Source organism: Rhinoraja longicauda, chromosome 27 (genome assembly GCF_053455715.1).
Source record: "Rhinoraja longicauda isolate Sanriku21f chromosome 27, sRhiLon1.1, whole genome shotgun sequence".
Taxonomy (NCBI): Eukaryota; Metazoa; Chordata; class Chondrichthyes; order Rajiformes; family Arhynchobatidae; genus Rhinoraja; species Rhinoraja longicauda.
This window is the reverse complement of record NC_135979.1, coordinates 1,995,264-2,019,107: the sequence shown is the minus strand read 5'-3', so window position 1 is coordinate 2,019,107 and position 23,844 is coordinate 1,995,264. Positions and strand designations below refer to the sequence as shown.

The window sequence follows — 23,844 nt, the reverse complement described above, 5'->3', positions numbered from 1 at the left end:
ATGGGGAGAAGGCAGGCACGGGTTACTGATTGAGAATGATCTGCCATGATCACAATGAATGGCGGTGCGTACAGGCTCGAAGGTCCGAATGGCCTCCTCCTGCACCTGTTGTCTATGTCTCTGTGTCTCTCCGCACTCACCTTGCTGCCAGGCTTCGGGCCTCTTTTCTTTGGGAGTTTCAGCGGCTCCAGGGGTTTGGCAGATGGCGGGACGGGGCTGCTTTGCATCTCCGCCTTTCCGTCGCCCGTCTGTCCCGTCCGGCTGCGCTTCCTGCCGGGCTTCCTGCCGCGGTGGCCGGCCAGCGGCTCCGCCACGCCCTTCACCAACGCCTCCGCGCTCTGCTTCTCCGGTCCCTCCTCCACGCACGCCGCCAGGCTCTTGGGAACGACTGCTGTGGACAGACGGTAAACGGGGAGACTCGTCAAGGGTCAACGATCACGCAAACACCCTCGCCCCCTCCTCCACACGGCCCTCTAGCCCATTGCCGACGTTGGACCCAGTCTCAGCCACAAGCCATGGCCACCAGCCATGGACCAGGGCCACGAGAGGCAAGCCAAGGCCGCTAGACATGAAATATGGCCACTAGACATGAAATATGGCCACTGGACACGAAATATGGCCACTAGACATGAAATATGGCCACCAGACTTGAAATATGGACATTAGAGATGAAATATGGACACTAGACATGAAATGTGGCCACCAGACATGAAATATGGACACTAGACATGAAATATGGACACTAGACATGAAATGTGGCCACCAGACACACACCATGGCCACTAGAGGCACATCATGGCCTCTGGCCATGAAATATGGCCACTAGCCACCAGACATGGACCAAAGCCATTAGAGGTGAGCCAAGGCCACTATACACGAAATATGGCCACTAGCCACAAGCCATGGCAACGAGATACACACCTTGGCCACTAGAGAGAAACCATTGCCACAAGCCATGAAATATGGCCATAAAACAGGCCATTCAGCCCAACTAGCCCATGCTGACCAAGATAACAAACCGTATCATATTCTGCAATAGAGCAGGTGAAGATACATTGAAGTAAAAGTCTCTCACTAGCCTGGAACAGTTCCACATTAACATAAGAAAATATTTTGAAGTGATTCATTTGTAATTATAATTTGTTTGCCTCCAGGTATATGAATATTTCTGGCATAATATCCTGATAATCTTCAGGTGTGCTCCATTTAAATGCAGCAACACAGTTTGAGGTCAAATAAAAAGTTACCTCACACGTTACATAAATAAACAGAAAGAAACCGTCTCCCATTATATACTATTAGATTAGAGATACAGCATGGAAACAGGCCCTTTGGCCCATCGAGTCCGCGCCGACCAGCGATCCTCCGTTCTATTCTACGCACTCGGCACGGTGGCGCAGCGGTAGAGTTGCCGCCTCACAACACCAGATACACGGGTTCGATCCTGACTACGGGCGCTGTCTGTACGGAGTTTGTACGTTCTCCCCGTGACCGCGTGGGTTTTCTCCAGGATCTCCGGTTTCCTCCCACACTCCAAAACCATACAGGTCTGTAGGCTAATTGGTTTGGTAGAAATTGTACATTGGCGCTAGTGTGTGTAGGATAGTGTTAAATTGTGGGGATTGCTAGTCGGCACGGACTCGGAGGGCCGAAGGGCCTGTTTCCACGCTGATCTTTAAACTAAACTAAAGTAAACTAGGGACAATTTGCAAACGCTTACAAATTAACCTACAAACCTGCACGTCTTTGGAGTGTGGGAGGAAACCGGAGCACCCGGAGAAAACCCACGCAGGTCATGGGGAGAACGTACAAACTCCGTACATACAAAACTCCGTACCCAAAAGCAATTTAATTTGATCAGTCGGGACAGGCGGAGAGAAGGAATGGGTGACGTTTCGGGTCGAGACCCTTCTTCAGACAGGTTAGGGATAAGGGGAAACGAGAGATATCGGCGATGAGATCTCTCATCATCTCTCTCATCGCCGATATCGCTCCTTCCCCTCCCCCTCCCCCTCCCCCTCCCCCCTCCCCCTCCCCTCCAACCCCTCTCCCCCTCCCATCCCCCTTCCCCACCCCCTCCCCTCCACCCCCTCTCCCCCTCCCATCCCCCTTCCCCACCCCCTCCCCTCCACCCCCTCTCCCCCTCCCATCGCCCTCTCCCTCTCCCTCTCCCTCTCCCTCTCCCTCTCCCTCTCCCTCTCCCCCTCCCCCTCCCCCTCCCCCTCCCCCTCCCCTCCCCGTGTTGGAATGGGACTCCTTCCTGGCCCCATACTGAGCAAGGACAGCTAATAGCTGGCCACTAACCACACAACATGGCTACCAGATGACAACCAGGGCCACTGGACTAGACGGCATTACAGGCCGCACCAGGACTCGATGACATTAGGAATGTTTGGGGAGGGTGTGAGTGGAGTGGTGTGGGTGGACTGGGCACTGACGGTGCACAATTCACAGCTTGCATCACGCGGTCTACGTGCAGCGACAGCAATGTTTCACGCATTTATCCAACGCTCGCCTTGAAATCAGCTCAGTGCACACGGACACACTGCACAGGCTGTTTCTACACACGGGGACGATGGGAACATGCCTTCTGGCTCATTCCTCGGATACCTCTGAGTGTATACACCACGACTCCAACAAGCTGCCTGTCTGCTAACTGCCAAAACATACACAAAACAAAGTTGTTCCATGAAAAAACGGTGAAAGGGCTGGAATTGCAAAGATTAGATGTGTGGGAAGGAACTGCAGATGCCGGTTTAAACCGAAGATAGACACAAGAAGCTGGAGTAACTCAGCGGGACAGGCAGCATCTCTGGAGAGAAGGTACAGGTGACGTTTTGGGTCGAGACCCTTCTTCAATCTGTTACTCTAGCTTTTTCTGTCTGCGGTTCTTTCCTACAGCACCTCAAGCTGTGAGCTCAGACTGAAAAAGGGTCTCGACCCAAAACGTCACCTATCCATGTCCTCCAGAGATGACAATAGACAATAGGTGCAGGAGTAGGCCATTCGGCCCTTCGAGCCAGCACCGCCATTCAATGTGATCATGGCCGATCATTCTCAATCAGTACCCCATTCCTGCCTTCTCCCCATACCCCCTGACTCCGCTATCTTTAAGAGCTCTATCTAGCTCTCTGTTGAATGCATTCAGAGAATTGGCCTCCACTGCCTTCTGATGCTGCCTGACCCGCTGAGTTACTCCAGCACTCTGTGAAACGTCACCTATCCATGTTCTCCACAGATGCTGCCTGACCCGCTGAGTTACTCCAGCTTTTTGTGTCTACCTTCTCGCAAAGATTAGCGTTGAAGATAAAGTTGCAAAACGCTCCACAAACTCACAGACGACCAAACCATCACGGTTTTCTAACCGCGACGCCAAGAATCTTTTCTTTAAAGAAGTGATTGACGCGAATGCACGGTGGCGCAGCGGTAGATTTGCTGTCTCACGGCGCCAGAGACCCAGGTCCCATCCTGTCTACGGGTGCTGTCTGTACGGAGTTTGTACGTTCTCCCCGTGACCTGCGTGGGTTTTCTCCAGCTGCTCTGGTTTCCAAGTGCTAGTGTACGGGGATCGCTGGATCGCTAAAGTACGTACGTACACAATCGCGCGCACACACACACTGAGTCACACACGCTGATACGAGCACACGCACACACACACGCACACACACAGTCACACACTCACACAGTCACACACACACACACACACACACAGTCACACACACACAGTCACACACGCTGATACGAGCACGCGCACACTCACACAGTCACACACACAGTCACACACGCTGATACGAGCACGTGCACACACACACACAGTCACACACACACAGTCACACACTCACACAGTCACACACACACAGTCACACACGCTGATACAGGCACTCGCACACACACACGCACGCACACACAGTCACACACACGCACGCACACACACACACACACACACACGCACGCACGCACACACAGTCACACACAAACATGCACACACACACACGCACACACACACACTCACACACACAAACTTGTAACTAGCCGTGTACAACACATCAGAGTTCAAACAAACCCGTATGGGATCATTTGTCCTTGTCATGTAATGCTACAAACCACTCTGTGAATTTAGTGGCTTTCACAATTAAGCTGTCAGATGTAAAATGCAACGTGGAGCTGGTTCCACTTAATGCACCATTAGTAAGGGACGGAGAACAGGCAAATATAGTCTTGAGATTTAAACCAACGTTTGGCAGACAGCGAGGCTCAGAACTGTGCAGCTGTGACGGTCAACATCACCTACAGGAAGCAACTTCAGATGCTGCTTTACACCAAAGAGCTGGAGTAACTCAACGTGACAGGCAGCATCTCTGGAGAGAAGGAATGGGTGACGTTTCGGGTCGAGACCCTTCTTCAGACTGAGTGGGGATATGGGAGGAAGCCACATAGTCACAGAGAATGTGCAAACTCCACACTAGGGTCGCCAACTGTCCCGTATTAGCCGGGACATCCCGTATTTTGGGCTAAATTAGTTTGTCCCGTACGGGACCGCCCTTGTCCCGTATTAGTAGGGTTGCCAACTTCCTCACTCCCAGATACGGGACAAAGGGTGATGTCACCGCCCCGCGCCCCACGTGACCTCACCCAGCCAGCGGCCACGTGCTCCCGCTCCACCAATAGCGGCCGCCCGGGCCGGGAGCACGTGGCCGCTGGCTGGGTGAGGTCACGTGGGGCGCGGGGCGGTGACGTCACCTTGTCCCGTAATTTGGGAGTGAGGAAGTTGGCAACCCTACTCCACACAGACAGCGCCCGAGGTCAGGATCGAACCTGGGGCTCTGGCGCTGTGAGGCAGCAGCTCTACCTGCTGCGCCACCGTAGATAATGTTTTAATTAAAGGCCTGTTCCACTCTGATGCTATCAAAATCCAAAATATTCAATTCAACTTTACAGAGGGTGGTGGGGCCTGGGACACGCTGCCAGGGGTGGGGGTGGGGGTGGTGGGTGGGGGTGTGTGTGGGGGTGGGGGTGTGTGTGGGGGTGGGGGTGGTGGGACACGCTGCCAGGGGTGGGGGTGGGGGTGGGGGTGGTGGGTGGGGGTGGGGGTGGTGGGACACGCTGCCAGGGGTGGGGGTGGGGGTGGGGGTGGTGGGTGGGGGTGGGGGTGGGGGGTGCTGGGACACGCTGCCAGGGGTGGGGGTGGGGGTGGTGGTGGTGGGTGGGGGTGGGGGTGGGGGTGGGGGTGGGGGGTGGGGGGGGTAGAGGCAGATACGATACAGAGGCTTTTGGATAGACACGTGGATATGCAGGGAGTGGAGGGATATGGATCACGTGCAGGGAGAGGAGATTAGTTTAACCTGACATCATGCAGAAACGTGGAACTACAGATGCTGGTTTACAAACAAGAACACAAAGTGCTGGAGTAACTTTGTGGGTTAGACTGCATCTCTGGAGAACATGGGTAGGTCACGTTTCAGACCTTCTGAAGAAGGGACCATACCCGAAACGTCACCTATCCATGTTCTCCACAGATGCTGCCTGACCCGCTGAGTTACTCCAGCACTCTGTGAAACGTCACCTATCCATGTTCTCCACAGATGCTGCCTGACCCGCTGAGTTACTCCAGCACTCTGTGAAACGTCACCTATCCATGTTCTCCACAGATGCTCCCTGACCCGCTGAGTTACTCCAGCACTTTGTTTCAAAGATTACACTTCATTCAATTTCAGGCTGTAGATCGTTTTACCCAATCTCTAGTAAGGATGATTGTCACGTGTACCGAGGTACAGTGAAAAGCTTTTGTTGCGTGCTAACCAGTCAGCGGAAATACAATACATGATTACAATCGAGCCGTCCACAGTGTACAGTTACGTGATAATGGGAATATAGACACAAAAGGCTGGAGTAACTCAGCGGGACAGGCAGCATCTCTGGAGAGAAGGAATGGGTGACGTTTCAGACTGAAGAAGGGTCTCGACCCGAAACGTCACCAATTCCTTCCCTCCAGAGATGCTGCCTGTCCCGCTGAGTTACTCCAACTATTTGTGTCTATCTTTGGTTTAAACCAGCATCTGCAGTTCCGTGATAATGGGAATAACGTTTGGTGCAAAATAAAGCCAGTAAAGTCCGATCAAAGATAGTCTGAGGGTCTCAAAAGAGGTGGATAGTAGTTCAGGACTGCTCCCTGGTTGTGGTTGGATGGTTCAGTTGCCTGATAACAGGATGTCAATGGTTACAGAGAGAAGGCAGGAGATTTGGGTTGGGAGGGAGAGATAGATCAGCCATGATTGAATGGCGGAGTGGATACAAAATGCTGGAGTAACTCAGCAGGTCAGGCAGCATCTGTCTGTACTGTTTTAGTTTAGAGATACAGCGCAGAAACAGGCCCTTCGGCCCACCGGGTCCGCGCCGCCCAGCGATCCCCGCACACTAACACTATCCTACACACACTAAGGACAATTTTTACATTTACCAAAGCCAATTAACCTACAAACCTGTACGCCTTTGGAGGGTGGGAGGAAACCGAAGATCTCGGAGAAAACCCACGCAGGTCACGGGGAGAACGTGCAAACTCCGTACAGACGGCGCCCGTAGTCGGGATGGAACCCGGGTCTCCGGCGCTGCATTCGCTGTAAGGCGGCAACTCTACCGTCACGCCACCGTGACCGCCCTATGCTAATGTCAAAGATATCTTAGTGACCTCACCAGAAGCTAAACGGTTAACACTGAAACTGGCGTGAGTTATTGGGACAGTACAATTAACAAAATCGACCCAAATAAAAAGAGCTTTTAAAAGCTAAAGGCTTAGAATGAGCAGAGTAGGCATTACCTTTCAAATAGTAAATCGCTGGCCACATTGCATATTTCACCCGCTGCCTCTTCTGGCAAAGCCTCTGCCACGGATTCTGACACACACGCACACACACGCACACACACACACGCACACACACACAGCAGTCAGCTGTAGCTCACCCGGCTGTTCACCGCAAACCCACGCAGGTAATGGACGGGTGTGTAAGACTAGATCGGGACACCTTCATGCCTGACTGCAGCTTCTCACAGACTCCTCCCGATAGCGTCACTAACACGCCAATTGTAATTCAAGTCCTGGGCAACCCTCACACAGAAATCTTGGCTCCACACACACACACACTCTCCCCATCCCTCCCCCACCCCTCTGCTTCTCCCTGACCTCTGCCCATTCCTTTCTTCCCTCCTCTCCTCCACCACACACCCACCCCCCCCTCTCCTCCTCCCCTCTCTCTCTCTTTCTCCCCCTCCCACTCTCTTCTCTCCTCTCCCCCCTCCCACCCTTATCCTCTTTCTCTCCCTTATCCTCTTCCCCTCCCCTTTCCTCTCTCTCTCCCCTTCTCCAGTCCCCCTCTCTCTCTCTCTCTCTCTCTCTCTCTCTCTCTCTCTCTCTCTCTCTCTCTCTCTCTCTCACTATCTCTCTCTCTCTCTCTCTCTCTCACTCTCCCTCCCTCCCTCCCTCTCGCAAAACACAGCTGGAAATGTGACAAATCGTAAATACTGCCAACAGCTGGCCAGCCGGCCGGACGGACGGACGGACGATGCCGGCAGGTTTACAGCCACTCCCAGGGGGGTGGGGATCGCTGTTGCTCAGTGCAGGGAGCCCCATGCAGATGTGTCTCACCTCTGGATGTGGAGCTGCGGTGGTAACCCCCACTACTGCCCATCCTCTCACCACCGCCCAGCCGGAGCAGACACGCACGCGCACACACTTACACGCATGCACCCTGGTACGCACACACATGTACGCACACGCTCACACATACACATGCACACACACATCCACATGCACGCTCACACACATGCATGCACACACATGCTCACGCACGCACACACATGCACTCAGACAAGCACGCACATACGCACACGCATGTGTGCATACACACACTCAGATTCACTCACTCACACGCTTACACAAGCATACATGTACGCACACACATCCACACACACGATCACACTCACGCACACACACACATCCACACTCACACATGTGCGCGCGCACACACACACACACACACACACACACATGCTGCACTCAGACAAGCACCCACATATGCACACACACATGTGCATACACACACTCAGATTCACACACACACACACACACACACACTCAGATACAGGCACACACACACACACACATACAAGTTACAGGCACATACACTCTCATTCTCTAAATGAATGAAAGATGTGCAAAAAAGTACCAATGATAAAGGAAACAGGCCATTGTTATCTGTGGGCTAGGTGAAAACGAGTTACAGACAACGAGACAACAAACACACCCACACTCTATACCTTTCATACATTTGTTCTATATCTCACTACATCACCGTTTCATTTTCCCCTGACTCTCAGTCTGAAGAAGGGTCTTGAGCCGAAACGTCACCTATTCCTTCTTTCTAGAGACGCTGCCTGTCCCGCTGAGTTACTCCAGCTTTTTGTGTCTATCTTCAGTTTGAACCAGCACTTGCAGTTCCTTCCTACGAATGTTTAAGGAAGGTGGGTGTGCTTGATGAAGCAGGCAGCTCTGGCTCTGCGGTGAGCCTTGCTGTGGCCACAGGCTAAAGTGAAGAAGGTCGATCAGGAGAGACACCAAACCTGGATTTTGGAAACTCTGTAGATTTATGTTCAAGGAAAATCTAACCTGAATGAGTCTTGAGAGAAGATCTTACAGAGGTGTAAAAAATCATGAGAGGAATAGATCGGGTAGATGTACAGAGACTCTTGCTCAGAGCAGGGGAATCGAGGACCAGAGGACATAGGTTTAAGGTGAGGAAAGATTTAATAGGAACCTGAGGGGTAACTTTTTCACACAAAGGGTGGTGGGTGTATGGAACGAGCTGCCAGAGGAGGTAGTTGAGGCTGGGACTATCCCAACGTTTAAGAAACAGTTAGACAGGTGCATGGATAGGACAGGTTTGGAGGGATATGGACCAAACGCAGGCAGGTGGGACTAGTGTAGATGGGACATGTTCTTGATCCCATTCTCTGGATACTTTCAAGAGAGAGTTAGATAGAGCTCTTAAAGATAGCGGAGTCAGGGGGTATGGGGAGAAGGCAGGAACGGGGTACTGATTGTGGATGGTCAGCCATGATCGCAGTGAAAGGCGGTGCTGGCTCGAAGGGCTGAATGGCCTCCTCCTGCACCTATTGTCTATTGGCCGGTGTGGGCAGGTTGGGCTGAAGGGCCTGTTTCCACGCTGTATCACTCTGTGACTCTCCATGACTCTCAGTGCAGCACGAGTGACCAAGCTTGCCGCTCGGACATCCCAGGGTCTTGGGAGAGACCGAGAGGGCGATGGTTTGCTCCGAGACAGAGGCTCCCTGGATGTCATGAGATCAGAGCTGGAAACGATCCACGTTTAATTCAGGCCGAGCTGCACTATGTCCAATGTAGTTAGCAGCAAGTCAGGCTGCAGAGAGTAGGGTTGCCAACTTCCTCACTCCCAAATACGGGACAAAGGGTGACGTCACCGCCCCGCGCCCCACGCGACCTCACCCAGCCAGTGGCCACGTGCTCCCGCTCCACCAATGAAGTCCCATCTACACCTGTCCCACCCGCCAGTGTTCAGTGTCATAAAGTCATAGTGATACAGCGTGCAAACAGGCCCTACGGCCCAACTTGCCCACACCGGCCAACATGTCCCAGCTACACTAGTCCCACTGCCCGCGTTTGGCCCATATCCCTCCAAACCAGTCCTATCCATGTACCTGTCTAACTATTTCTTAAACATTGGGATAGTCCCAGCCTCAACTACCTCCTCTGGCAGCTCGTTCCCTACAACCACCACCCTTTGTGTGAAAAAGTTACCCCTCAGGTTCCTATTAAATCTTTTCCCCTTCACCTTAAACCCTTGCCTCTGGTCCTCGATTCACCTCCTCTGGGTAAGGGACTGTGTGCATCTACCCGATCTATTCCTCTCATGATTTTATAACAAGCCAGCCAGCAGAATTATAGACTCTATACTGTATGTGTATAAAATCACGAAAGAAAATAGGGTGAAGGCACATTCTGGGTAGACAGGAACTGCAGATGCTGGTAGAAACCAAAGATAGACACAAAATGCTGGAGTAACTCAACGGGTCGGGCAGCATCTCTGGAGAAAATTAACAGTTGGTGTTTCGGGTCTGAAGAAGGGTCTCCACCAAAAACGTCACCTATCCCTGCCGCCAGAGTTGCTGCCTGATGAGTTATTCCAGCTTTTTGTTCAAGTTCCTAAGTGATAAGAGCAGAATTAGGCCATTCGGCCCATCAAATCACCTCCGCCATTCAATCATGGCTGACCTATCTCTCCCTCCTAACCCCATTCCCCTGCCTTCTCCCCATAACCCCTGACACCCGCACTGATCAAGAATCTATCTATCTCTGCCTTAAAAATATCCACTGACTTGGCCTCCACGGCCGTCTGTGGCAAAGAATTCCACAGATTCACCGCCACTTTGTGTCTGCCTTTAACTGAAACTCTGCAACTGGAATAAAATCTTCAGAAAACAACGTCCTTGAGAAAAATTATTTCAAAATGCGAAAGGTTTAGTAGTAATAAAACAGGGTTATCAACAAAGGAAATAGGGGCTGCACCAAAGGACTGTGATATAACTCCCCGACTTGAAGTCAGGGCCAGAGCACCGACTGTTTGATGGGCTGATCGCAAGGAAGAGATAAATGAACAACTGTTCCAGATGTTGAGATTATCATCCGTTGCACGAAGGGTCAAGGGCTAACTTCAATGGGATAATCGAGAAGCAACAGGACCATTGATTCTTTAAATCATCTCTTTCAGGCTGGGAAACTGTGACTTGGTGACTAGGCCACAGTGTGAGGGTGGTGTGGTGGTAGAGTTGCTGCCTCACAGCGCCAGAGACCCAGGTTCAATCCTGGCTATGGGCGCTGTCTGCACGTTCTCCCCATAACCCGCGTGGGTTTTCTCCGGGTGCTCCGGTTTCCTCCCACACTCCAAAGACGTGCAGGTTTGTAGGTTGATTGGCTTTGGTACAATTGTAAATTGTCCTTCGTGTGAAGTTTAGTTTAGAGATATAGTGTGGAAACAGGTCCTTCGGCCCACCGAGTCCGTGCCGATCCCACACGCTAACACTATCCTGCACACACTAGGGATGATTTACAATCTGGATAGGACTAGTGCAGGATAGTACTGGTCGGTAAGGACCCGGGTGGGCCAAAGGACTTGTTTCTCAACTGTACCTGTAAAACTAAAAAAGCCAAATTAAAGCGAGTCAGTTCTTCAAGTACTGGAACTAAACACTCATGAGCGGACAAACTAACTCAATTAAGCTTTTAATTACAACTCTTATCTTTAAAAATCGTGAGCTTCAAATAAATAATCGGCTGGAGTGTAAGAGGGAGGAGGACCTCTTCTCGAGCAAAACACAAAGTGCTGGAGGAACTTCAGGGCGGCACGGTGGCGCAGCGGTAGAGTTGCTGCCTCACAGCGCCTGAGACCCGGGTTCCATCCTGACCACGGGCGCTGTCTGTGCGGAGTTTGTACGTTCTCCCTGCATAGGCTTGCATACACTGGAATTTAGAAGGATGAGAGGAGATCTTATCGAAACGTATAAGATTATTAAGGGGTTGGACACGTTAGAGGCAGGAAACATGTTCCCAATGTTGGGGGAGTCCAGAACCAGGGGCCACACAGTTTAAGAATAAGGGGTAGGCCATTTAGAACTGAGATGAGGAAAAACCTTTTCAGTCAGAGAGTTGTGAACCTGTGGAATTCTCTGCCTCAGAAGGCAGTGGAGGCCAATTATCTGAATGCATTCAAGAGAGAGTTAGATAGTGTTCTTAATGATAGCGGAGTCAGGGGGTATGGGGAGAAGGCAGGAACGGGGTAATGATTGAGAATATCAGCCATGATCACATTGAATGGCGGTGCTGGCTCGAAGGGCCGAATGGCCTACTCCTGCACCTATTGTCTATTGTCTCCCACGCTCCAAAGACGTCCGGGTTTGTAGGTTAACGTAGGATCGCCCTTCAATCTCCGCCACTGATGCACAGATTATCCAGTAACTTGTTACTCTGACTGTGCAGGTTGTTGCAGGCTTATTTTACATTGCTGACACGATTTACACTTCAAAAGAACTTCATTAGCAGAAGGTTCGGAAACACAGATGGCAGTCTGCAGATGAATCTCTTGAACAAGACTTCCATGGACATATCCATGTAGACACAAGGAACTGCAGGTGCAGGCTTAAATTTTTAAAAAAAGACAAAAAGTGCTGGAGTAACTCAGCGGGTCAGGCAGCATCTGTGGAGAACATGGATAGGTGACGTTTCACAAAGTGCTGGAGTAACTCAGCGGGTCAGGCAGCATCTGTGGAGAACACGGATGGGTGACGTTTCACATAGTGCTGGAGTAACTCAGCGGGTCAGGCAGCATCTGTGGAGAACATGGATAGGTGACGTTTCGGGTTGGGACCCTTATTTGTGTCCCTTTCTGTCGGCCAGCATCTGCAATTCCTTGTTTCTGCCGAAAGCAAAGACGTTTCTTCACTGAAACCTTGATGCAGAATCGTGGTGATGTTCTACGAAGTGCTGGTGCTGGGCTGAACCCTGGAGATATGGTGTGCAGTTTCGCAGAGCGAGGGTCATGCCTTTGTAAGCTTGTGGTTTAGCACCGTGCCAAAATGGTGGGCCTCAAGACAACTCTCAGTGGGCGATTTCACCAAACTGTAAATGTTGATCGAGGATGATGACCAAGAAATAAATGCCTGAGATTCTCCAGGGTGTAGTTTTGGCAGACCACAGGACGTCTAGTGGGAGTGAGAGTCTAGGACCAGAGGGCACAGCTTCAGAATAAAAGGACGTACCTTCAGAGCGGACATGAGCAGGAATTTCTTTAGTCAGCGGGTGGTGAATCTGTGGGATTCTTTGCCACAGGCGGCTGTGGAGGCCAAGTCAGTGGGTATTTTTAAGGCAAAGATTGACAGATTATTGATTAGTGCAGGTGTCAGGGGTTATGGGGAGAAGGCAGGAGAATGGGGTTAGGAGGGAGAGATAGATCAGCCGTGATTGAATGGCGGAGTAGACTTGATGGGCCGAATGGCCATTATTCTGCTGCTTGTACTTATGAATCCACCCGAGAGTTCAAAGGTTGGCGTAACCGGGAGGGAGTTGGAGACGTGGGACAGGAGGAGCATGGGGCGGTGGGAGGGAGGGTGAACTGGGTAATGCCTCCAGCATCTTCAAGGTCAACTGCAGGAGGCATCCCTGGGACATATAGAGGGCCGGGAGAGGAGAGGGGAGAGGGGGAGAGGAGCAGGGAGAAGGGGAGGGGAGGGGAGGGGAGGGAGGAGAGAGGAGGGGAGGGGAGAGGAGAGGAGGGGAGAGGAGAGGAGGGGAGGGAGGAGAGAGGAGGGGAGGAGAGAGGAGGGGAGGGGAGAGGAGTGGAGGGGAGAGGGGGTAGGGGAGGGGGGAAAGAGGGGAGGGGAGGGGGGAAAGAGGGGAGGGGAGGGGAGAGGAGAGGAGGGGAGAGGGGGTAGGGGAAAGAGGGGAGGGGAAAGAGGGGAGGGGAGGGGAGAGGAGAGGAGAGGAGAGGAGAGGAGAGGAGAGGAGAGGAGAGGAGAGGAGAGGAGAGGAGAGGAGAGGAGAGGAGAGGAGAGGAGAGGAGAGGAGAGGAGAGGAGAGGAGAGGAGAGGAGAGGAGAGAGGGGCGTGGGTTCGTGGGAACTGCTCCAGTACAGCGTGCGTTTGCCGACCGGACTTTGGACAATGGCGTCACCCACATGTTTAATATGTGCAAAAAGAATCTGATTGTGGAGTGGACAAGTGACATTAAAGCACGAATGAGCCCTTCAGGTGCAAGGGTCAGGGTTTAAAGGAGATGTGGGGGGTGGGGGGCAGAGGGTGGGGGGGCATGGGACGAGCTGCCAGGGGTAGTGGTGGAGGCAAATACGGTCGTGGTGTTTAAGAGGCTTTGAGATCGGCACATGGATATGCGGGGAGGGGAGGGATATGGATCACGTGCAGGCAGACTAGAGATGGCATTGGCATGGTGTTCAACACAGACATTGTGGGCCGAAGGGCCTGTACTTGTGTTGTACCGTTCTGTGAATGGCACCTCGAACTCGAAGATCCAGTTTAGTTTAGTGTAGAGATACAGGCCGTTCATCCCGCTGAGTCCGTGCCGACCAGCGATCACGCCGGGCACGAGCACTATCCTACACACACACACGCACACACACGCACACACGCGCACACACACACGCACACACGCGCACACACGCACACACACTCACACACACGCACACACACGCGCACACACACACACACACACACACACACACACACACACACACAGGGACAATTTACAGAAGCCAATTAACCTACGAATCTGCACGTCGTTGGAGTGCGGGAGGAAGCCGGAGCACCCGGAGAAAACCCACGCGGGTCACATGGAGAACATACAAACTCCGTACAGACAGCGCCCGTAGTCAGGATGGAACGTGGGTCTCGCGCGCTGTGAGGCAACAACTCTACCGCTGCGCCACTGTGCCGCCTTTACTGAATAGCAGAGCAGGCTCAATGGCCAAATGGCCTGTTCCTAATTTATTTTTTATTACTCATAAGAGTGGAACATTTACAATCCTGCATTCCTCTGGCATCCAGCCCAGCTCCATTCCCTCTGACTTACAAGATCTGCTTTTTGATCCTTCATCAGACTCACTCTTCTTCCGACAGGCCTTTCGCTGTTTATACGTTGACTGAAGACTCCCTTGATGTTACCTGCTAATCCCTCCTCGGACACCCCCTCTGGCTCTTAATCCAACGTTAAAAGTCCCGGTGGGTCTTTACTGAAAGCATGCAACAAGCCAGATGCAAAAACACCCTCTACACAAAGCTGCTGTTAAGTTGCAGAAACAAGAAACTGCAGATGCTGGTTTACAAAAGAATAAAGACAAAGTGCTGGAGAAAGTCAGTGCATCAGGCAGTATTATTGGTCTAGGTGACATTTCAGGTCCGGACTGCTGCTCAGTTATTTCTTTATAAATGAAATTTTTTTAAAAAGGAGATGTCAGCATCTGAGTCTTATAGACCATCAACTTGCAACTTTAAAAAAGAAACAAAGTGCTGGAGTAACTCAGCGGGTCAGGCAGCATCTGTAGAGAACATGGATAGGTGACATTTCACAGAGTGCTGGAGTAACTCAGCGGGTCAGGCAGCATCTCTGGAGAACATGGATATGTTGAAAGACTGGAGCGACTAGGCTTGTACACACTGGAATTTAGAAGGATGAGACACGTTAGAGGCAGGAAACATGTTCCCAATGTCGGGGGAGTCCAGAACCAGGGGCCACAGTTTAAGAATAAGGGCTAGGCCATTTAGAACTGAGATGAGGAAAAACATTTTCAGTCAGAGAGTTGTGAATCTGTGGAATTCTCTGCCTCAGAAGCCAGTGGAGGCCAATTCTCTGAATGGATTCAAGAGAGAGCTAGATAGAGCTCTTAAGGGTAGCGGAGTCAGGGGGTATGGGGAGAAGGCAGGAACGGGGTACTGATTGAGAATGATCAGCCATGATCACATTGAATGGCGGTGCTGGCTCGAAGGGCCGAATGGCCTCCTCCTGCACCTATTGTCTATTGTCTATTGTGACGTTTCACAGAGTGCTGGTGTAACTCAGCGGGTCAGGCAGCATCTCTGGAGAACATGGATAGGTGACATTTTCCAAATTCTCCCGAGATAAATTAAACAGAGTTTGCACGTTGTCTAGAAATGCTGCCTGGCCCCGAGTTACTCCAGCATTTTGTGTCTTTTTTTTGTAAGCTAGCCTATGCAGTTCCTTGTGGAATAGATAGCATAGATGCACATTTTGGTGCATCTAATTTGTAACTCAGCAAAGTTTCTGGGCTGGCAGCCAGTGCAGATGTCAGACTGGAAACCAGAGCCAGATGTGCACCAACATATCTGATACCAGGGGCCATGGGGTGAAGGCAGGAGAGTGGGGTTGGGGCAAGAGATAGATCAGCCATGAGCGAATGGCGGAGTAGACTCAATGGGCCGAATGGCCTCATTCTGTTCCTATCATATATGAACATCTGTCAGTAATGTTCAGGAAACTATTACCTCTGGTGTCATCAGTTAACACGGCTTGTTTTAACAATGAAAATTGGACCATAGAGACACTCACCAATACAGAATGGATGAGGAGAGGATGTTTCCCACAGTGGGAGAGTCTAGGACGTTAGTCGTATGTCCTCTGATTCCCGATTCCCCGACTCTGTGTAAAATGTGCATCTATCCCATCGATTCCATTCATGATTTTGTACACCTCTAGAAGATCACGCTCATCCTCCTGCGCTCCAAGGCATAAGGTCCATAAGGTCCTGGCCTGCCCTCTCCCACAGGCCCTCCAGTCAATATACAATAGGTGCAGGAGGAGGCCATTCGGCCCTTCAAGCCAGCACCGCCATTCAATGTGATCATGGCTGATCATTCTCAATCAGTACCCCGTTCCTGCCTTCTCCCCATACCCCCTGACTCCGCTATCCTTAAGAGCTCTATCTAGCTCTTGAATGCAATGTGGCACGGTGGCGCAGCGGTAGAGTTGCTGCCTTACAGCGAATGCAGCGCCGGAGACTCGGGTTCGATCCTGACTACGGGCGCCGTCTGTACGGAGTTTGTACGTTCTCCCCGTGACCTGCGTGGGTTTTCTCCGAGATCTTCGGTTTCCTCCCACACTCCAAAGACGTGCAGGTATGTAGGTTAATTGGCTGTGTAAATGTAAAAATTGTCCCTAGTGGGTGTAGGATAGTGTTAATGTGCGGGGATCGCTGGTCGGCGCGGACCCGGTGGGCCGAAGGGCCTGTTTCTGTGCTGTATCTCTAAAAAAAATATCTAAATCTAAACGTGCTTGTAAATCTTCTTTGTGCCCTTTCCAGATTGACACCATCTTTCCTATAACACGGTGCCCAGAAATTAACACAATACTCACCGACGTCTAATACCGCTGAAACATGACCTTCCAACGTCTAAAATCAATGCGAGGGGAGGATTAACTAAGCTTCCTCATACGTACCTCCTTTGCATTAGATCACTAAATGTGAGGGAAGGAACTGCAGGTGCTGGTTTACACCAAAGATATACACAAAGTGCTGGAGTAACTCAGCGGGACAGGCAGCATCTCTGGAGGAAAGGAATGGGTGACGTTTCGGGTCGAGACCCTTCTTCGGACTGAGAGTAGGAGGAGAGAGAAGCTAGAAATACGTGGAAGGGTTAGGTGTGAAAACGACAGATCAAAGCAGACGCTGATCAAGGAACTATAGAATGGAAGTTATGTCACGTCGCATTGGTGAGAAGAGATTTGGTGATGGGGTTCAAGGAGGAAGCTCCAGAGATGGACGTCCTTCCAGGAGGACACAGGGCAGAATTGGAGGAATAAAGATGTGGTGAATTGGGATGGACTTGAGAGAGGGGTAGATTAGTCTAGGATGCAGGATGGAAGCAGGCCATTCGGCCCTTCGAGCCCGCACCGCCCAGCGACCCCTGCACACACGTACACTCACCTACACTCACTACGGACAACTTACAACTTTACCAAAGCCAATTAACCCACAAACCTGCACGCCTTTAGAGTGTGGGAGGAAACCGGAGCACCCGGAGAAAACCCACGCAGGTCACAGGGAGAACGTACATTCTCCGTACAGACAGCGCCCGTAGTCAGGATGGAACCCGGGTCTCTGGCGCTGTGAGGCAGCAACTCTACCGCTGCGCCACCGTGCCGCCCTAAATTGTCCACTTCTACTGAATGAGAAAAGAAAATTCAGAATATCACCCTGGTAAAACCTCTGGGTCATCTGTAGACACAAGGAGCTGCAGATACAGAGTGCTGGAGTAACTCAGCGGGTCAGCCAGCATCTGTGGATAGGTGATGATTCAAGTCTGGATCCTTCTACAGATTAATTGTAAGACCTGGAACATCACCTATCCATGTTCTACACGTTTACCTAAACGTCATCACTTTATCCAAACAATTGTAATCATGTATTGTCTTTTCGCTGACTGATTGGCACACAACAAAAGTTTTTTCACTGTACCTCGGTACACGGGACAACAAACTAAATGCTGGGGTAGGTCTGAAGAAGGGTCTCGACCCAATGCGTCACCCATTCTTTCTCTCCAGAGATACTGCCTGTCCCGCTGAGTTACTCCAGCATTTTGTGTCTTTCTTCGGAATCTGCTGTTCCTTCCTGCACAAAACAGAGATGCTGCCTGACCCGCTGAGTTACTCCAGCACTCTGTGAAACGTCACCTATCCATGTTCTCCACAGATGCTGCCTGACCCGCTGAGTTACTCCAGCACTCTGTGTCCTTTTGAGGAGATTAAAAAGTTTGAAAGGTTCACATTTGACACCTGAGTGCATCGAGCCCGTCCTACCTGCTGAGCTGGAACCTGTTTAAACGTCGAATATGCCCGAGGAACCCAGCTCAAAGTAAATGTAAAGCATTGGGAGACGGGAAAGTATTAATAATGGCTGCTTTGTTTATTCCCTGGGCAAAACACCAAGAGCACAGCAGAGCTGAAGGCCGTTGTGGTTTGCCCTGGGCACGGCTCCTCACTCGTTCTGAAAGTACCTTCCAAACGACGCAGCCCAGATAAGACTCTGCGGTTTCCTATATGTGGAGCTCAAGTTCGTTATTTCAAACCAAATGCAAATAAAAGCAGCAAGTGTTTCAGATTAAACGCTTGGGACGGAACTGCAGACGTTGGTTTACACCAAAGATAGCCACAAAATGCTGGGGTAACACAGCGGGACAGGAAGCATCTCTGGAGAGAAGGAATGGGTCGAGACCCTTCTTCAGACTGAGAGTCAGGGGAGCGGGAGTCAAGAGACCCCTCCATACCTCTGGTAGACACCAAATGCTGGAGTAACTCAGCGGGTCAGGTAGCATCTCGGGAGAGAAGGAATGGGTGACGTTTCGGGTCGAAACGTCACCCATTCCTTCTCTCCCGAGATGCTGCCTGTCCCGCTGAGTTACTCCAGCATTTTGTGTCTACCTTCGATTTTAACCAGCATCCTCCTCCATATCTCTGCGTTCCCCTCTCCCCTGACTCTCAGTCTGAAGAAGGGTCTCGACCCAAAACGCCACCCATTCCTTCCCTCCAGAGATGCTGCCTGACCTGCTGAGTTGTCCCGGCATTTCGTGCCGGAGTAACTCATTTCCAATTCAGAGCAACTCAAAACCTATCTTCAGTTTTGCAGATTAGTTTAGCTTAGAGACCCACAATGTGGAAACAGACCTTCCAGAGCCCCGTCCACGCCGACCAGCGATCACCCCGTAACGCTAGCCCCATCCCACACACGGCGGACAATTTACAGGAGCGGATTAACCTACAAACCAGCACCTCTTTGGAATTTGGGGGGAAACCAGAACACCCGGAGGAAACCCACACAGGTCACAGGGAGAACGCACAAACTCCGCCCGTAGTCAGGATCAAAACAGGCAACTACCGACTGAAGAGGGGTCTCGACCCGAAACCTCACTCGTTCCGTCTTTAGAGTGTTGCTGCCTGTCCCGCTGAGTTACTCCAGCAAGTTGTGTCTATCTTCAGCGTTAAGCAGCACCTGCAGTTCCTTCCGAAACCAATCCATATCCCTCTGTTCACGGCGTATCCGTGTGCCTGTCCCAAAGTCTCATAAATGCCAGGGAGTGTATTTCACTGCAGTGCATGGAGACACCCACTTGGCCCACAGAAGGACTTCGAGTCCAACCCACACTTTCAGCAGAACTGTTATTGTGCATTTGCAGCGTTAATGCTCACAGTCCTCGCTCGAGTAACTGACACAAACTCTCGTCATTCCACAGTTTGATCATTAACAGCGTTGGCACTGAGAACCCACAATTAAACGGAACACTGTAAAACACAAACAGCCCTGCGAGAATTTCCTGATCCAACCTACCGCGCCACAATATCACTTTCCAGAGCATTACCACAGCAGTCATGTCGTTAAAGCTTAGGCTGCTGCCGAATTAAAAAAATTGAAAGACGTTAACTCTTCAGGCATCAGGCACCTGTGGACAGATTTCACAGCAATCTGTGGACAGGCAGCATCTCTGGAGAGAAGGTGTGGGCGACGTTTCAGGTGGAGACCCTTCTTCAGACTGAGAGTCAGGGGTGAGGGAGTCGAGACCCCCCCATATCTCCACCTCCCACTCTCCCCTGACTCTCAGTCTGAAGAAAGGTGATTGAATGGAAAGTTTCTGTTTGAAAAACATAGCGTGGAAACAGGCCCTTCGGCCCATCGAGTCCACGCCGACCATCGATCGCCCATTCGCACTAGATCCATGTCCACTTTCTCATCCACGCCTGACACACGAGGGGGCAGTTGATTGAGGGCCGATTAACCGACAAACCCGCACGACTTTGGGATGTGAGAGGAAACCGGAGCACCCGGTTCACAGGGAGAACGTGCAAACTCCACACGGACAGCACCCGAGGTCAGGATGGAACCCGGGTCTCTGGCGCAGTGAGGCAGCAACTCTACCGCTGCGCCACCGCGCCGCCCTGAAACCACTTTGAAATTTCTATCCTTTCCTTATCACCTGAATTTACAAACATTCGTCAGGAGTGGCGCAGTGGTACAGTGGTACAGTGGCGCAGTGGTACAGTGGTACAGTCACTACCTTATCACCAAAGACACTAGAGGACCAAGATGGACCACTCTGTTGAAATCGCCTATACTGGTGTAGTACGCAAAGGAGCCATTAGACAATAGACAATAGGTGCAGGAGGAGGCCATTCGGCCCTTCGAGACAGCACCACCATTCAATGTGATCATGGCTGATCATTCTCAATCTGTACCCCGTTCCTGCCTTCTCCCCATACCCCCTGACTCCGCTATCCTTAAGAGCTCTATCTGGCTTTCTCTTGAATGCATTCAGAGAATTGGCCTCCACTGCCTTCTGAGGCAGCGAATTCCACAGATTCACAACTCTCTGACTGAAAAAGGTTTTTCCTCATCTCCGTTCTAAATGGCCTACACCCCTTATCCTTAAACTGTGGCCCCTTGTTCTGGACTCCCCCAACATTGGGAACATGTTTCCTGCCTCTAACGTGTCCAACCCATTAATAATCTTATACGTTTCGATAAGATCCCCTCTCATCCTTCTAAATTCCAGTGTATACAAGCCTAGTCGTTCCAGTCTTTCAACATATGATAGTCCCGCCATTCCGGGAATTAACCTAGTAAACCTACGCTGCACGCCCTCAATAGCAAGAATATCCTTCCTCAAATTTGGAGACCAAAACTGCACACAGTACTCCAGAGCCATTTTAGTCGGCAAAACCCGCAGCTCGCTCTGCCTCTCGCAGTGTAATCAGTGTTTTGGGGGAACAGTACGTGTGATGATACCATTAAAATGCAGAATATATCTCATCTATCAATTCACAGATTTTTGTTATTTTTCTTTTTAAACGTTTCTGCAAGTTTCTGCCTACTAAAATGGCGCCGTGACGTACTACGGTCTTTAGGGTCGAGTGGTCTATCTTGCTCCTCTAGTATCTTTGCTTACCACTGTCCCAACCAAACTTGTGTTATCACTGTCAGGGACTAAAGGACTTCATAATTTCATAAGTGAATTAGGCCATTCGGCCCATCAAGTCTACTCCGCCCGTTCAATCATGGCTGATCTATCTCTCCCTCCTAACCCCATTCTCCTGCCTTCTCCCCATAACCCCAGACACCCGTACTAAACAGGAATCTATCCATCTCTGCCATAAATATATCCACTGACTTGGCCTCCACAGCCATCTGTGGCAAAGAACCTTTCGTAACTTTGGCGGCACCAGAAACATGGCTACTCTTGTGGAGTTTAGTTTAGTTTAGAGATACGGCGCGGAAACAGGCCCTTCGGCCCACCGGGTCCGCGCCGCCCAGCGATCACCGCACATTAACACAATCCTACACCCACTAGGGACAATTTTTACATTTACCCAGTCAATTAACCTACAAACCCGCACGTCTTTGGAGTGTGGGAGGAAACCGAAGATCTCGGAGAAAACCCACGCAGGTCACGGGGAGAACGTACAAACTCCGTACAGATGGCGTCTGTAATCGGGATCGAACCCGGGTCTCCGGCGCTGCATTCGCTGTAAGGCAGCAACTCTACCTCCTCGCCACCGTGACCGCCTGTGTACTGCGGAGGTGAGATCACCGGGCTGTGCGCACCTAGGTACATGTAACAGCAGAGCATCATAGAATCATTGGAAGCCCGTGCTCCAGACGGGCATCTAGACGAGCCTTACCCTTGGCTCCGGGCGGCTGCAGGTTGTCCCCCGTCATCGAGCACCACCCGACGGGGAAGATGTCGCCAGAATCGTAGCGACACCAGTAATCGAAGGCCCCCCTCCAGCCGTCGAACGTCACCAGGACCTCCGAGCCCCTCACGTCCCCAATGGTGGCGGGGCAGATAAAGTGCGGGTTCTTCCTGTCCACCGCCTCCAGCTTCATCCCCACCTTGTGGTGGTTCTGTGACGGTGACGGCGGCTCCTGAGGACGACACACCAGGGCAGGTCAGAGGGCATGGACGGTCAAACCCCGGGCAGCACCCAGACCTCGTTAGCGAAGGATGACCGGGCATCAGTGGAGATATCTCAACAACCTCTGTCCAACGCAGGGACGGTCACAACTCTGTAGTGAAGGGGGACCAGGTGTGAGGGGACCTCCATGAGGGGGGGGGGGAGAACAAAGTGGGACCTTGTGTGAGGGGACCTCCATGAGGGGGGGGGGGGAGGGAGAACAAAGGGGACCTCCGTGTGGGGAGACCTCCATGAGGGGGGGGGGGGGGAGGGAGAACAAAGGGGACCTCCGTGTGGGGAGACCTCCATGAGGGGGGGGAGAGAACAAAGGGGGACCTCCGTGTGGGGAGACCTCCATGAGGGGGGGGAGAGAACAAAGGGGGACCTCCGTGTGGGGAGACCTCCATGAGGTGGGGGGAGGGAGAAGAACAAAGGGGGACCTCCGTGTGGGGAGACCTCCATGAGGGGGGCGGGGAGGGAGAAGAACAAAGGGGGACCTCTGTGTGGGGAGACCTCCATGAGGGGGGAGAAGAACAAAGGGGGACCTCCGTGTGGGGAGTCCTCCATGAGGGGGGGAGAACAAAAGGGGGCCTGGTGTGGGGGGGACCTCCATGGGGGGGGGGGGGGGGGGAGAACAAAGGGGGGCCTGGTGTGGGGGGGAGAATGCCAAAGTGTCAAAAGCCTAAAAGTCTAAAATACGCAAGAAAGAATGCTCACCTTGTGAAATATTCTGCTCGGCGCCATTTCTGCTCCGCTTAACGTCTTGAGTAAAAACATAGGCCATGAAGATGCATTCAGTCGAAATCCTAGGTTGAAAAAGAGGTTAGGATTGTATCTGTAACCCCTCTAAATTCATCAAATTACAAAGCTGGAAATGAAGACAACGTGAAGCAATGCTTCTCCAGAGAACTACGGTTCATGTCAGTGTAATTGTCTATTGTCTATTGTCTATCCAGAACCAGGGGCCACAGTTTAAGAATAAGGGGTAGGCCATTTAGAACGGAGATGAGGAAAAACTTTTTCAGTCAGAGAGTTGTGAATCTGTGGAATTCTCTGCCTCAGAAGGCAGTGGAGGCCAATTCTCTGAATGCATTCAAGAGAGAGCTGGATAGAGCTCTTAAGGATAGCGGAGTCAGGGGGTATGGGGAGAAGGCAGGAACGGGGTACTGATTGAGAATGATCAGCCATGATCACATTGAATGGCGGTGCTGGCTCGCATGGGCCGAATGGCCTCCTCCTGCATCTATTGTCTATTGTAAGACCAGAAGATTCATTCTAAATTGAATGGTGTTGGGTGG

General features: G+C 51.6%; 1 protein-coding gene across 1 annotated transcript in view; it reads right to left on the bottom strand.

Moving 5' to 3' along the window:
• Positions 1–23,844, bottom strand: part of LOC144606718 (polycomb protein SCMH1-like) — a 78,920-nt gene that overhangs the window by 13,909 nt on the left and 41,167 nt on the right. The window contains exons 7-8 of the mRNA XM_078423033.1: positions 23,264–23,352; positions 22,274–22,517 (exon numbers count right to left, since the gene is read on the bottom strand). Of these exons, the coding sequence (XP_078279159.1) occupies positions 22,274–22,517; positions 23,264–23,352 (333 nt within the window). The remainder of the gene's footprint in view (positions 1–22,273; positions 22,518–23,263; positions 23,353–23,844) is intronic.